This window comes from Microcaecilia unicolor, chromosome 3 (genome assembly GCF_901765095.1).
Source record: "Microcaecilia unicolor chromosome 3, aMicUni1.1, whole genome shotgun sequence".
In the NCBI taxonomy this organism is placed as follows: Eukaryota; Metazoa; Chordata; class Amphibia; order Gymnophiona; family Siphonopidae; genus Microcaecilia; species Microcaecilia unicolor.
This window is the reverse complement of record NC_044033.1, coordinates 141,266,878-141,279,709: the sequence shown is the minus strand read 5'-3', so window position 1 is coordinate 141,279,709 and position 12,832 is coordinate 141,266,878. Positions and strand designations below refer to the sequence as shown.

The window sequence follows — 12,832 nt, the reverse complement described above, 5'->3', positions numbered from 1 at the left end:
GCTCAACCTGGAATGCTATTTATAGAATAGCACTCTGTGCCAATTTTTTCCAGCATTGATTATAGATTTTACACCTATGAGAGCAATTCTCTAACTGGGCACCTTCAATTAGGTAAATACCAATACTGGGGTCACATTCACAAAGCTTACCATCAACTCAACAAACAAGTGAATGGAATTAAATTAAATATAAAAACTGCAAAGACCTCAGAAACTGTGTCTGTGGACGTGAGAGAATTTTGACAATGTCTTACACAGACTTTATATAATCATCAGCCCAAACCCAGCTATGTGAGCAAAAAATGTAAAAATAGATCAAACATTCATAAATATTCCAAGTACATAATAGCAAAACAATTATATTAAAAAAGCATGCTTAGCTTTAATGCTTATCCCAACAGGTTCCCATTTCACTACTGGGAGCTTCTTCAGGAGAAATATCATACTTGAACATAATTGGCTCTATGCATAACATACTTTTCACAGGATTTTCTCCAATTAGGTGCCTAGCGGACATGCGGTAGGAGCCTATTCTATGGATCCTAGGTGGTGCCTATGTTCTATTATAGAATGCTAGTGTAACCAGCTATCAACATGCCTAAAATTTAGGCCCATGCACTTACTCCAGCCATAGAGCAGGTGTAAACGCATGCGCCTAACTGCAGCAGGGACATGTATAACTTACAGTATTCTGAAAGCTTTGTAGATAAGTAGGAGCCCTACTTGTGTCCTGCCCAAGCTGTACCCCTGTACATTAAGATGGTATTTGCAGAATAGTACTTAAGCACCTAAACATTTACTTGTTTAACATGTGTGTAAATGTGAGTGCTTAGATTATAGATTTGCCTGAAATAACAACATCAATTTCTAATATTGTAAAATCAGTTTAAAAAGTATGGATTAGAGAAATGTATGGCACTGGGCATCTGAACTTCCAAATATGATTGCTGTACATACTTGGGTCTCCTTGAGATACAGGCTCTTCAGGTCTTGGGTTCATCTCTTCTCTTGAGGTGACTACTGAAAAGATCAACAGAAGTTTACCTGATTTTTATTTTAGTTCTAATATCTTTATTGACTTGACAAATAATAGAGAGGAATTTAGAATGGTGTGTTGAACATATGAAAATGTCAATGAGCAGATGAAATATGAAATCTTACAGAACAGTCACACAGATCCACCCATTCTTGACTCAGGCCCACCCAGCGATGGCATCTCATTCCCCTCTCTTCCTCAGTGGCCCAGCATCTACCCCCTCACTGAATCTCCCTGATATTCATCTTTGCTGCTTGCGCCAGCCCACACAGGCTTCCCTCTGCCACGTTCGGCTCTTGCTGACATCACTTCCTGCTTCCTCACTCCAGCCCATCCAGATTTGTCAGCCACAATCAGGCACAGACCGTAGAAGTCTGCCTGGGACTGACCTTGTTCCCCAACTACTGAAGCTGTCATCAAAGTCCCATTCCAGCCCATCCAGATCTATTCAGCCATGATCAGGGCATAGAATGTTGAAGTCTGCCTAGCTTTATTTCCCAGTTACTGGAGTTGCCATCTAAGCACCTAGTTTGGTTCCATTCTCTTTATAAATAAATGTTAAACTATTATTAATATTAACATTGAACAAATACATTTTTAAAGCCTTCTGAAAAACTAAGAATCTATTTGTTTAATTCTGAGTGGTAATTTATTGCACACTTTAACACCTTGGTATTTATTTTTTACATTTGTACCCCGCACTTTCCCACACATGGCAGGCCCAATGCGGCTTACATAGTAACAATATAAAGAATTACAAATTTGTAAAAGAATATGCAGTTTATAGTGAACACAAAATTAATGGGGTTAACGGATAAGTAAATTGAACATAAGAGGAATTGGGTGCCGAAGGAATTGAGCATTGGGAGGTAGGTGTAGAAAGATGGAAAGGAATGGATATGGGGTAGCAATAAGGATAATGGGAACATGGTCCATGTAAAACAAATGTTAATGAGAATCATACAGGCAAGTTTTGGTTAGGTTGAATCGTTAGGGTAAGCTATCTTGAAGAGATGGGTCTTCAGTGCTTTCCTGAAGGGCAAAAGGCCGTTAATGGTATGGATAGGTCTTGGTAGAGCATTCCAAAGCTGGCTATCTGAAAAGGAAAAATTTGATATGAAGAGGGATTTGTACTTAACACCTTTGCAGTTGGGGAGGTGTAGATTAAGGTAAGTACGGGAAGACTTCAAACTGTTCCTGGTTGGGAGGTCGATAAGGTGACTCATGTAGGTAGGGGCTTCTCCGTTTAATATCTTGTAAATCATTGTGTGGACTTTAAAGTTAATTCTTTCTCTGATGGGGAGCCAGTGAAGCTTCTCTCGAAGAAGTGTTGCGCTGTCAAATCTTGACTTGCCGAAAATCAGTCTGGCTGCAGTGTTTTGGGAAGTCTGGAGCTTTTTCAGTATTAGGGACTTACAACCTAGAAAAACACTGTTGCAGTAATCTGCGTGTGTGAGTACAGTGGATTGTACTAGGTTCCGGGAGGTGTCCAGGGGAAGATATGATTTCACTCGTTTCAAAATCCACATTATGTTAAACATCTTTTTGTTGATGACTTTAGCATGGTTTTCAAATGATAAATGACTATCAATCGTTACTCCAAGGATTTTCAAATTGTCTGATATGGGAAGTTTAACCTCTGGGGTGCTAAGGGTAGTTGGGATGTGGAGAATGTTGAGAAGATAGGATTAAACATTGTGTTTTCTCTTTATTTAATTTCATCCTGAAAGAATCAGCCCAGGAGGTTAAAGTGGTCATGCCTGTGTTTTGGTAGGCAAAAGTATGTTCTAATTGTCATTACTGAAAAACATTAACTGGAGGAAAATTTGAATATTTGTATATGTCAGACTGAAAAAAAAAAATCTTTGGAATGTTCAAACTATTGTCTAGTCGTTCTGAAGGGAGATCATGTATAGAATTGAAAACAAAATGAGCAGTTTTGAATTTAATAAGTAATCTGATGGGTAGCCAGTTCAGAGGAGATGCTCTTTTATATTTTCCCCTATGAAAAATAAGTCTCGCCAAAGTATTCTAAAACAGTTGCATTCTAGTCAACAAAGTCTCAGAAAGGCCACTATAAATAGTTATTATATTCCAAATAAGGCAGTAAAATGGATTGTGCAGTTGTTCTTAAACTATGGACTAAGCGTTGATTGTATTATCCGTAATTGTCTCAATCTAAAGAAAAACTTTCTGGATAGAGCCTTTATTGAATCTTTAAATAGAAAATTGGAATCAGTTATGATTCTGAAGATTCTTGAGTTTTCCTCAAGCCTCAGAACTTCGCTAGTTTCTAGTCTTACAGTTTTTAAATGCACTCCTTCATAGTCACCAAACCATATTATTTTGGTCATAATCTATTCAATTTCAAAAAGTTATTAAACACCTAGGTCTCTACCCTTAGAATAAGTAATTTGATATAAGCCAAAGTGTCTGCATGCTTTTCCATTGCTGTGCATAATAAAAACATATCATCAGCATAGGAGAAAATAGATAATCTCTAAATCTGAAAAGGCATAGCCCAATGCTCTTAGCTCACAAATGGTGCTTATATTTAGGACCTACAATTATAAAATTAGAGGGAAAGTATCTAAAATGACCGCCTAAATCTATAAAAGCTCAAAGTACTATATAAGGGGAATGTTACAATTGTCTCTTGTAATTAGTGGACAGCCATATATCCTCCTATTGCTTTTACACAGTTCTTGCATATCCATTACTCACAGTTGCCCATATCTCTGCAGAGCTCACCAAAATCTATTTTACTGTCTAACTGAAGAAATTAATCAAAGGTAGTGTACCTCAAGTATAACCTGCATATAGGCAACAAACAATTACAGCGATCAAGATAATCAAATAACAATACACACTATAGAATAGTATGCTACTTACTATGTCAACACAATAAACATGAAAACATCTTAATCGATAGAATAGGGATTAAGCAGAGGTGGGACATATATTATGTAGATAATGATGAAGAAAAAGCAAATTTGCTAAATAGATACTTTTGTTCTGTTTCACAGAAGAAAATCCTGGAGAAGGACCGCGAATGACTGGCAAAAGTACATATGAGAATGGAGTGCATATAGCACAGTTCACGGAAGAGAGTGTGTATGAACAACTTGAAAATCTAAAGGTGGACAAAGCCATGGGACCGGATGGGAACCACCCCAGGATATTGAGGGAGCTCAGAGAGGTTCTGGCGGGTCCTCTTAAAGATTTGTTTAATAAATCCTTGGAGATGGGAGAGGTTCCGTAGGATTGGAGAACAGCAGATGTGGTCCCTCTTCACAAAAGTGGTGATAGGGAAGAAGCTGGAAACTACAGGCCGGTAAGCCTCACTTCGGTTATTGGAAAAGTAATGGAAGCGATGCTGAAAGAAAGGATAGTGAATTTCCTGGAAGCCAATAAGTTGCAAGATCCAAGACAACATGGTTTTACCAAAGGTAAATCGTGCCAAACGAATCTCATTGAATTCTTTGACTGGGTGACCGGAGAATTGAATCATGGATGCGCTATAGACGTAATCTACTTAGATTTCAGCAGGGGCGTAGCCAGACATCAGATTTTGGGTGGGCCTAGGCAAGAAGTGGGTGGGCACCAAATGTTCTCTCCCCCACCCCCACACCAAAAAAATATCTCAGCTGATGGGAAAATGCTTCTCTCCGGTCTCCACCTTGGTAGTCTGCAGCATGCGAAGGTGCCAGTATTGTGGAGAGCAGCATTTTCATTACCATGTGCTACTGTTGGATGGGCCTGAGCCCTGAGTGGGTGGGCCCCGGCCCACCCAGGCCCACCTGTGGCTACGCCACTGGATTTTAGCAAAGCGTTTGACACGGTTCCCCACAGGAGGCTCTTGAATTAACTTGACAGGTTGAAGATAGGACCCAACATGGTGAACTGGATTAGGAACTGGTTGAAGGACAGACACCAGAGGATGGTGGTTAATGGAATTTGCTCGGATGAGGGAAAGGTAAGTAGTGGAGTGCCTCAGGGATCTGTGCTGGGGCCAATTCTGTTCAATATATTTGTGAGTGACATTGCCGAAGGGTTAGAAGGTAAAGTTTGCCTTTTGCGGATGATACTAAGATTTGTAACAGAGTGGACACCCAGGAGGGAGTGGAAAACATGAAAAAGGATCTGCAGAAGCTAGAAGAATGGTCTAAGGTTTGGCAATTAAAATTCAATGCAAAGAAATGCAAAGTGATGCACTTAGGGAGTAGAAATCCACAATATGTGTTAGGCGGTGAGAGTCTGATATGTACAGACGGGGAGAGGGATCTTGGGGTGATAGTATCTGAGGATCTGAAGGTGACGAAACAGTGTGATAAGGCGGTGGCCATAGCTAGAAGGTTGCTAGGCTGTATAGAGAGAGGTGTGACCAGCAGTAGAGAGGAGGTGTTGATGCCCCTCTATAAGTTGTTGGTGATGCCCCACCTGGAGTATTGTGTTCAGTTTTGGAGGCCGTATCTTGCTAAGGATGTAAAAAGAATTGAAGCCGTGCGAAGAAAAGCTACAAAAATGGTATGGGATTTGCATTACAAGATGTATGAGGAGAGACTTCCTGACCTGAGCATGTATACCCTGGAGGAAAGGAGAAACAGGGGTGATATGATACAGACGTTCAAATATTTGAAAGGTATTAATCCGTAAACAAACCTTTTGCGTAGATGGGAAGGCAGTAGAACTAGAGGACATGAAATGAGATTGAAGGGGGGCAGACTCAAGAAAAATGTCAGGAAGTATTTTTTCACGGAGTGAGTGGTGGATACTTGGAATGCCCTCCCGCAGGAGGTGGTGGAGATGAAAACGGTAACAGAATTCAAAAATGCATGGGGTAAACATAAAGGAATCCTGTTCAGAAGGAATGGATCCTCAGAAGCTTTGCGGAGATTGATTGGCAGAGCCGGGGTGGGAGGCGGGGCTAGTGCTGGGCAGACTTCTATGGTCTGTGCCATGAAAATGGCAGATACAAATCAAGGTCAGGTATACACATAAAGTAGCACATATGAGTTTATCTTTTGGGCAGACTGGATGGACCGTACAGGTCTTTCTCTGCCATCATCTACTATATACTGTATGTTTACTAAAGAGCTGGAATGTAGTAGAGCTTGAGCATCATTAGACTTTGCCATGTTGATTAATAAGTTACTGAAACTGTAGTACTTACTGCTTTGGTCAAAGCTGAGGATCCACCTGTCCAAATCAGATAGGCCAGACCTGGAGCTGTGAACTGAGGAAAGAAGTGCAATTACATACAGAAAGCTGCAGGTACCCTCAGCATTTGGCATGGTCCATGTAATTCTGCCTGTAATAGTCCATTAGCTTAGGAAGAAGAGATGGTCAGAGCAGAGGTTTGCAAGTCTTGATCCCTCTGGTATCCTTGCAAGTCACTCTTTCTGCAATTAAAATTGGATTACTGATGCACATCATATGGAGGTATTGAGGGCAGATCTCCATTTCAGGCGAGCATTACCATTCTGTACCACTTGTAAACTTGCTAAAAGAACTTAGCAAATTTTACAAAAATTATACATCTATATTTCTCTATATAAAACTATTCATAGACCTCCAAATTCGGACAATTTTGGGTATGGATTGCAGATACGCGTGTAAAGTAGCTAGCTAAATTGGTGATAAGTCAATAATTGGCCTTAAGTGCTAATTGGGACTGCTCTGCTCTACACCCTTATTCTATAACCTGCGCACTTAATTCATCTTGTGGGCAAGGGAGGGGCATAGGCAAATCATGGGCATTTCCAGGATTTAGGTGCAACGTTATAGAATACTTCCATTTCTGTGCCTGATAGTAGTTAGATGCGAGAATTTGCTTTTGAGACGTGTAAATTCCCATACCTAAAATAATTGTGAAAATGACATAAGCTAGTATTCTATAAAGACAGTTCCATAAGGAACTGCCTTTATAGAATTCACGTTTAGTATATATCATCCCAGCACCTAACCTTGGGTGCCATTTACTGAATCTACCTCAGAATGTATTTCTAATTCATGCATTCATGTCCAGTCCTACAGTTCTAAACTATATATCAGACTCCCGTAAGGCACTCTTGCATTCCATTATAGTAATTAACTGGAGCCCTTCTATAAGATAATAAACAACATTTACATATTGGAGTATATGCAATGTTAGTACACTTTGAAAGCAAAATAACAGCATAGCTATGCAAGAACTTCACTTTAATACTAATTCCATACTTCTATCCTGCATGTACCAATAATAGGTCAATGTGGTTTGCATAATTTCAAAAATTAAGAAAACCCGGACATGCCTGGGGAATAAAACAATATATGTACACAACTGTTATTCAATCAGTTCTTACAATATAGTACTTTCTAAGCGGCCAAGTCTTAAGGTGTTTTCTAAAACATAAATAATCCTATTTAATAAAAAGCACCTCCACAGAATTGATACAGTGCAAATATATGACAAATTATTCCACTCTGCAATGGAAAAAGGCATTTTTACAGTAACATATCTGCTAATTATATGTTTTTTGGTGTCCATTACCATGTACTATCCATTAATCAAATAGGGAAGGATATATATCCCACATAAATCAAATGAATAAACAGTAACACATGTGGAACAAAATGTTGCTACTTCATATGACTGTCTACTGTAGAGCTTCAATTTATATAATACCCTTTATAATTTTTCCTTTTTTTATGTTATCTAATTTTATCATCTAAGGTGCATATTTTAGAAGCACTATTCGTGTTTTATTCTTTCCTAAACTGGCACTTACTACTACTACTACTACTTAACATTTCTAGAGCGCTACTAGGGTTACGCAGCGCTGTACAGTGTAATAAAGAAGGACAGTCCCTGCTCAAAGGAGCTTACAATCTAAAGGACGAAATGTCAAGTTGGGGTAGTCTAGATTTCCTCAATGGAGGTATAATGGTTATGTGCCGAAGGCGACATTGAAGAGGTGGGCTTTGAGTAAGGATGTGAAGATGGGCAGGGAGGGGGCTTGACATATGGGCTCAGAGAGTTTATTCCAAGCATAGGGTGAGGCGAGGCAGAAAGGGTGGAGCCTGGAGTTGGCGGTGGTGCAGAACGGTACTGAGAGGAGGGATTTGACCTGTGAGCGGAGGTTTCGGGTAGGAACGTAAGGGAAGATGAGGGTAGAGAGGTAATGAGGGGCTGCAGATCGAGTGCATTTGTAGGTAAGTAGGAGAAGCTTGAACTGTATGCGGTACCTGATCGGAAGCTAGTGAAGTGACTTGAGGAGAGGGGTGTATTGACGTCCATGGGCGTCTAAATTCTGATTTCACAAAGCTAGGTACATCTAACACTGAAAAACATGCATCTTTCATGGGAGTGTAGTCTGGATGGGCTAAAAATATAGACAATCATTCACATTGCAAAAGCGGAAGGAACATCCATGCCCATAAAGGATGACATTGAGAGTTAGACCTGCTAACAGAAAGGTCCAGGCAGGGCTGTAGCAAGTTAAGTGTGGTCACAGAGGGGACAAAGAAGGTTGGAGTGCCAAATTGCACCCTTTGTCTTCCCTGCTTGGTATGGTGCAGTGGTCGGAACAGGAGTGCTAGGAGCATGTCGGACAGGGCACTTTTCCAGCTCAGGATACCCATGGGTTGAGGGGACCCTTGTTGAAAAGGTCATTAACTGTTTGCACTTACCCTGTATTCACTGCAAATCATAACACAGGGCAAGTGCAAAGCCTGAGTGGCACATGTAGAGAATGTGCCCAGTATTTGCCCTGCATGTACTGCACAGGGTATGTAGAACCCCTATAACCCCATATTCTGTGATGTTGCCCCCTCTAAACCCATTCCTCACCCTTCTGACCTTCTTGAGCAGGTCCAAAACCATGTCCCACCACCCACAAACAGTTCTGATCTCCATCACAACCTCTCTTTATCACCAATCCCCCACCTGATCTCTCCCCATGCCTTTTCCCCCCTAAACAAAACCTTGCCCCAGAATAAAGAAGTGCAGCACCCTCAAACCCTATCCACCCCCAGCCTCCTCCAACCCATAGGGACCTACCCATGTGGTAGATGTCCCTTTAGTGCCCCTAGGCAGCAGCAGTCCCTCTCCATTGCTGCTTGAGGGGACACCAGGAACCAAGATGGTGCCTCTGTTTTCAAGTACTGCTTGAAATCAGAGGTGCCAGGAGCCAAGATGAACATCTGATTTTCCCTTTGAACATTCTTTCTTTAATGCCCTTTTAAGGGTCTGAAATCCAGAAAAGCTGGGCTCCTACATTTGTGCCTTAATGTATTTTCAGCCAAACTTAGGAGCCCAAGACGCTCATTTTCAAAAGAGAACATCTGAAAAGTGGCACAAAGTGTCAGGTGGATGTTTTTCTCACCAAAACATCCAAATCTCAATTTTTTTGAACTCAGAAGTGGCACATTTTACTCCACACTTTGCAAGGGGGTATGTTGGGGTGGGATTTGGGCAGGCTCAGAGTTTGGACATGTTTCTGGGATAGAAGGAAGGTTCAAATCTTGTTCAAAAAGACAGTTATTTTCTGTTCTTTGGTTTCTGGAGAGGTAGCACTGCTACTGACCTCATTTAGGTGTTAATAAAGGTGTGAGGAAGTAGAATATTTGCAGAGGTTACTAAGGGCAACCTGATTACTGAGTTAGCTTGAAAGGGCCTGTTTGAAGCAGTCCCCTTAGATTCAAAACTATATAAAGAGGAAAGGTCCTACTGAACTTTCTTTCTGAGAAGTTCTGAGAGAAGAGGGCATTTCTCTGGTAAGTGAACATTATTTGCTTTGTGCTTTGAGAACTTAAAGATTGAGGTTTAAAGGAGGAACTGTAGGTTAGTGAAAGGCAGAATAAAAATATAAAATAACAAACTTTATCAACTAATTTCTATTCTCTTTTTCCTCTAGTTTTAAAACTTGAACTGTGTACCACAGCATTAACAGCCTCTAGCAGGCACTGCAGGACCCAATTTAGTCTTCATTCCACCCCAACACCTGCCCACCCCAAGCACAACTTTTCATTTATAGTCAGTTATTGTAATTAGAATAACAAGCATTTTTTTTTATATTAGGCGAATATCCTTAATACCTTAGTTTCAAATTATTGAAAAACTAAAAAATACTAAGATGGAGTCAGAAGTCCAGCAGCGAGAGGTGTGCTATCCAGTCTTTTGTGTCACATGTATGATTATCTTCCAGTTGGTGAGCAGTTATATACAGTATGTGTGCCTGATGCAAAGAGCTCCTAGCTCTCAGAGAATGGGTCCATTCTTTTGAGGCTAGAGTAGCAGACTTGGTGGAGCTGAGGGAGACAGAGAGGTACATAGAGGAGACCTACAGGGATGTTGTAGAGAATTCCCACCTCCAGTCTGGTAGCCCCTGTGCTGCCTTGGAGGAGGGAGGTCTCCTAGAAGGAGAGCATCACCCTGATGAAGTAGGAAGTACTCCTGTAGCCAGGACCTGCCCACCAGGGGATGTACTATCCTCTCGCACTGAGGATATGTCTCCAAGGTCTGCCCAGGATGGAAGGGTTAGGACAGCTCTTTTTTTTTTTTTTATTTGTACCCCACGCTTTCCCACTCATGGCAGGCTCAATGCGGCTTAGGTATTTATTTGTACCTGGGGCAATGGAGGGTTAAGTGATATGCCCAGAGTCACAAGGAGCTGCCTGTGCCTGCAGTGGGAATCGAACCCAGTTCCCCAGGACCAAAGTCCACCACTCTAACCACTAGGCCACTGGTAATTCAATCATTAGGCATATAGATAGCTGGGTGGCTGGTGGACGTGAGGATCGCCTGGTGATTTGCCTGCCTGGTGTGAAGGTGGTGGACCTCACGCATCACCTAGACAGGATTTTAGATAGTGCTGGTTTGAACCGCAAAATAGAATGGCTCCAAAACTGAAGGGAAGTGACGTTATCGGAATTGTATATATAAGGCAGAGTGCATGTGTGGGCATTTTTTGCTTGAGACACTTGAGTAGGAGTATGACTCCACACCAGGTATGCTATGGATATAGATGCTAAAATTATATCAGTTAAGAGCAAAAAAAAGGATATGATTTAAAAGAATGATAGCAAGGGATTGAAGTAAGGTGGGGAGATTAAAAAATAAGCAAAATGTGAAGTGGTGACTAAATAACTGGATATTTGTGTTGCAGATGAAATAGTTCTCCTGAGGACACGAGAAATCTGCGAAACACAGCTAGTGTTGAGAACTGAGAAAGAATGATGAAAAAAGAGAAGTGAATGAGAATATTTAGAGGAGTCACAATTACAACACAATTACTATCAGTTACTCTGGAAGGAAAACCACATCACAGCTGATAAGAGAGAAGCCCTGCCCTAAGATAAGTACACTACCGCATATAACAGCGTACAAAAGAAAAGTAAGAAGAGTGAATTTAAAAATAGAAAAAATATATTTAGGAGCCAACGAGATGGTAGGATGGGAGGGCCACAGTGCAGTGATGTTGGGGATGACATATTACTAAGAGCAATTTCATCCGGAGTAATATGCAAGTACTGAGCACTGTTATCACATAACAATATTTTTTTTATAAAAGTATAGCTCAAATCACATAGAGTGAATTCTACAGCAAAAAGAAAAAAAGGAAAAAATAATGGTTTCTGATAGAATAAGTATAAGAGTACAGGAGAAAGAGATACCCCAGGCAACAGTTTAGTGTATTAAATTTTAACTGCCAGACCCTCGACCATTCTTCTAACATTCGGAGATCCCTTATCATCGTTTTTACTTCCTCCAGGGTATCCACTCTATTGGATATTTTTGTGTCATCCGCAAAAAGGCACACCTTTCCTTCCAACCCTTCAGCAATATCTCCCACAAATATATTAAACAGAATAGCCCCCAGAACCAACCCCTGAGGAACTCCACTGCTCACCTTCCTTTCCTCTGAGCGGATTCCATTTACCACCATCCTCTGCCACCTGTTGGTCAACCAGTTTCTTATCCAGTTCACCACTTTCGGTCCTAAGTTCAACCCTTTCAGCTTATTCACGAGTCTTCTGTGAGGGACCGTATCAAAGGCTTTGCTGAAGTCCAAGTAGATTACATCTAGCGCATGTCCCTCATCCAGTTCTTTGGTTACCCAGACAAAGAAGTCAATAAGATTCGTTTGGCAGGATTTTCCTTTGGTAAAGCCATGTTGCCTCGGGTCCTGTAACCCGTCGGCTTCTAGAAAGTTAACTATTTTTTCTTTCAGCAGCGATTCCATTATTTTTCCTACCACCGACGTGAGACTTACCGGTCTGTAGTTTCCCACTTTTCCCTGTCAACACTTTTGTGAAGAGGGACAACATCCGCTCGTCTCCAATCTCGCGGAACCTCTCCAATCTCTAAAGATCTATTAAATAAATCTTTAAGAGGTCCCACCAGGACCTCTCTGAGCTCCTTCAGTATCCTGGGATGTATCCCATCCAGCCCCATAGCTTTGTCCACCTTCAGATTCTTGAGCTGTTTATAAACTCTTTCTTCTGTAAACGGCGCAGTATCCACTCCATTCCCAGATGTTCCCTTGGCAGCCAACCACGGTCCTTCTCCAGGATTTTCCTCTGTGAACACCGAAGAGAAATAATTGTTTAGCACGTTCGCTTTATCTTCATCACTCTCCACATAGTCATTCTCATTATCTCTTATGTTCTTATAAAAACGTCTAGGGCAAAAATTGGGATGTTTTTATCTGGACATGTTTTGATCATGACTAAGTCACAAAAAGGTGCCCTAACTGACCAACTAACCACTTGAGGGATTAAAGGAGTGTTCTCTTCATTAACTGGTGAGAGCTT

At 41.1% G+C, this 12,832-nt stretch overlaps 1 protein-coding gene across 2 annotated transcripts in view; it reads right to left on the bottom strand.

Moving 5' to 3' along the window:
- Window positions 1-12,832, bottom strand: part of VIT (vitrin) — a 144,802-nt gene that overhangs the window by 27,107 nt on the left and 104,863 nt on the right. For both annotated transcript variants that reach the window (XM_030196407.1, XM_030196409.1), the window contains 2 exons: window positions 6,210-6,272; window positions 958-1,020 (listed from right to left, as the gene is read on the bottom strand). In XM_030196407.1, coding sequence (XP_030052267.1) covers window positions 958-1,020; window positions 6,210-6,272 — 126 coding nt within the window. The remainder of the gene's footprint in view (window positions 1-957; window positions 1,021-6,209; window positions 6,273-12,832) is intronic.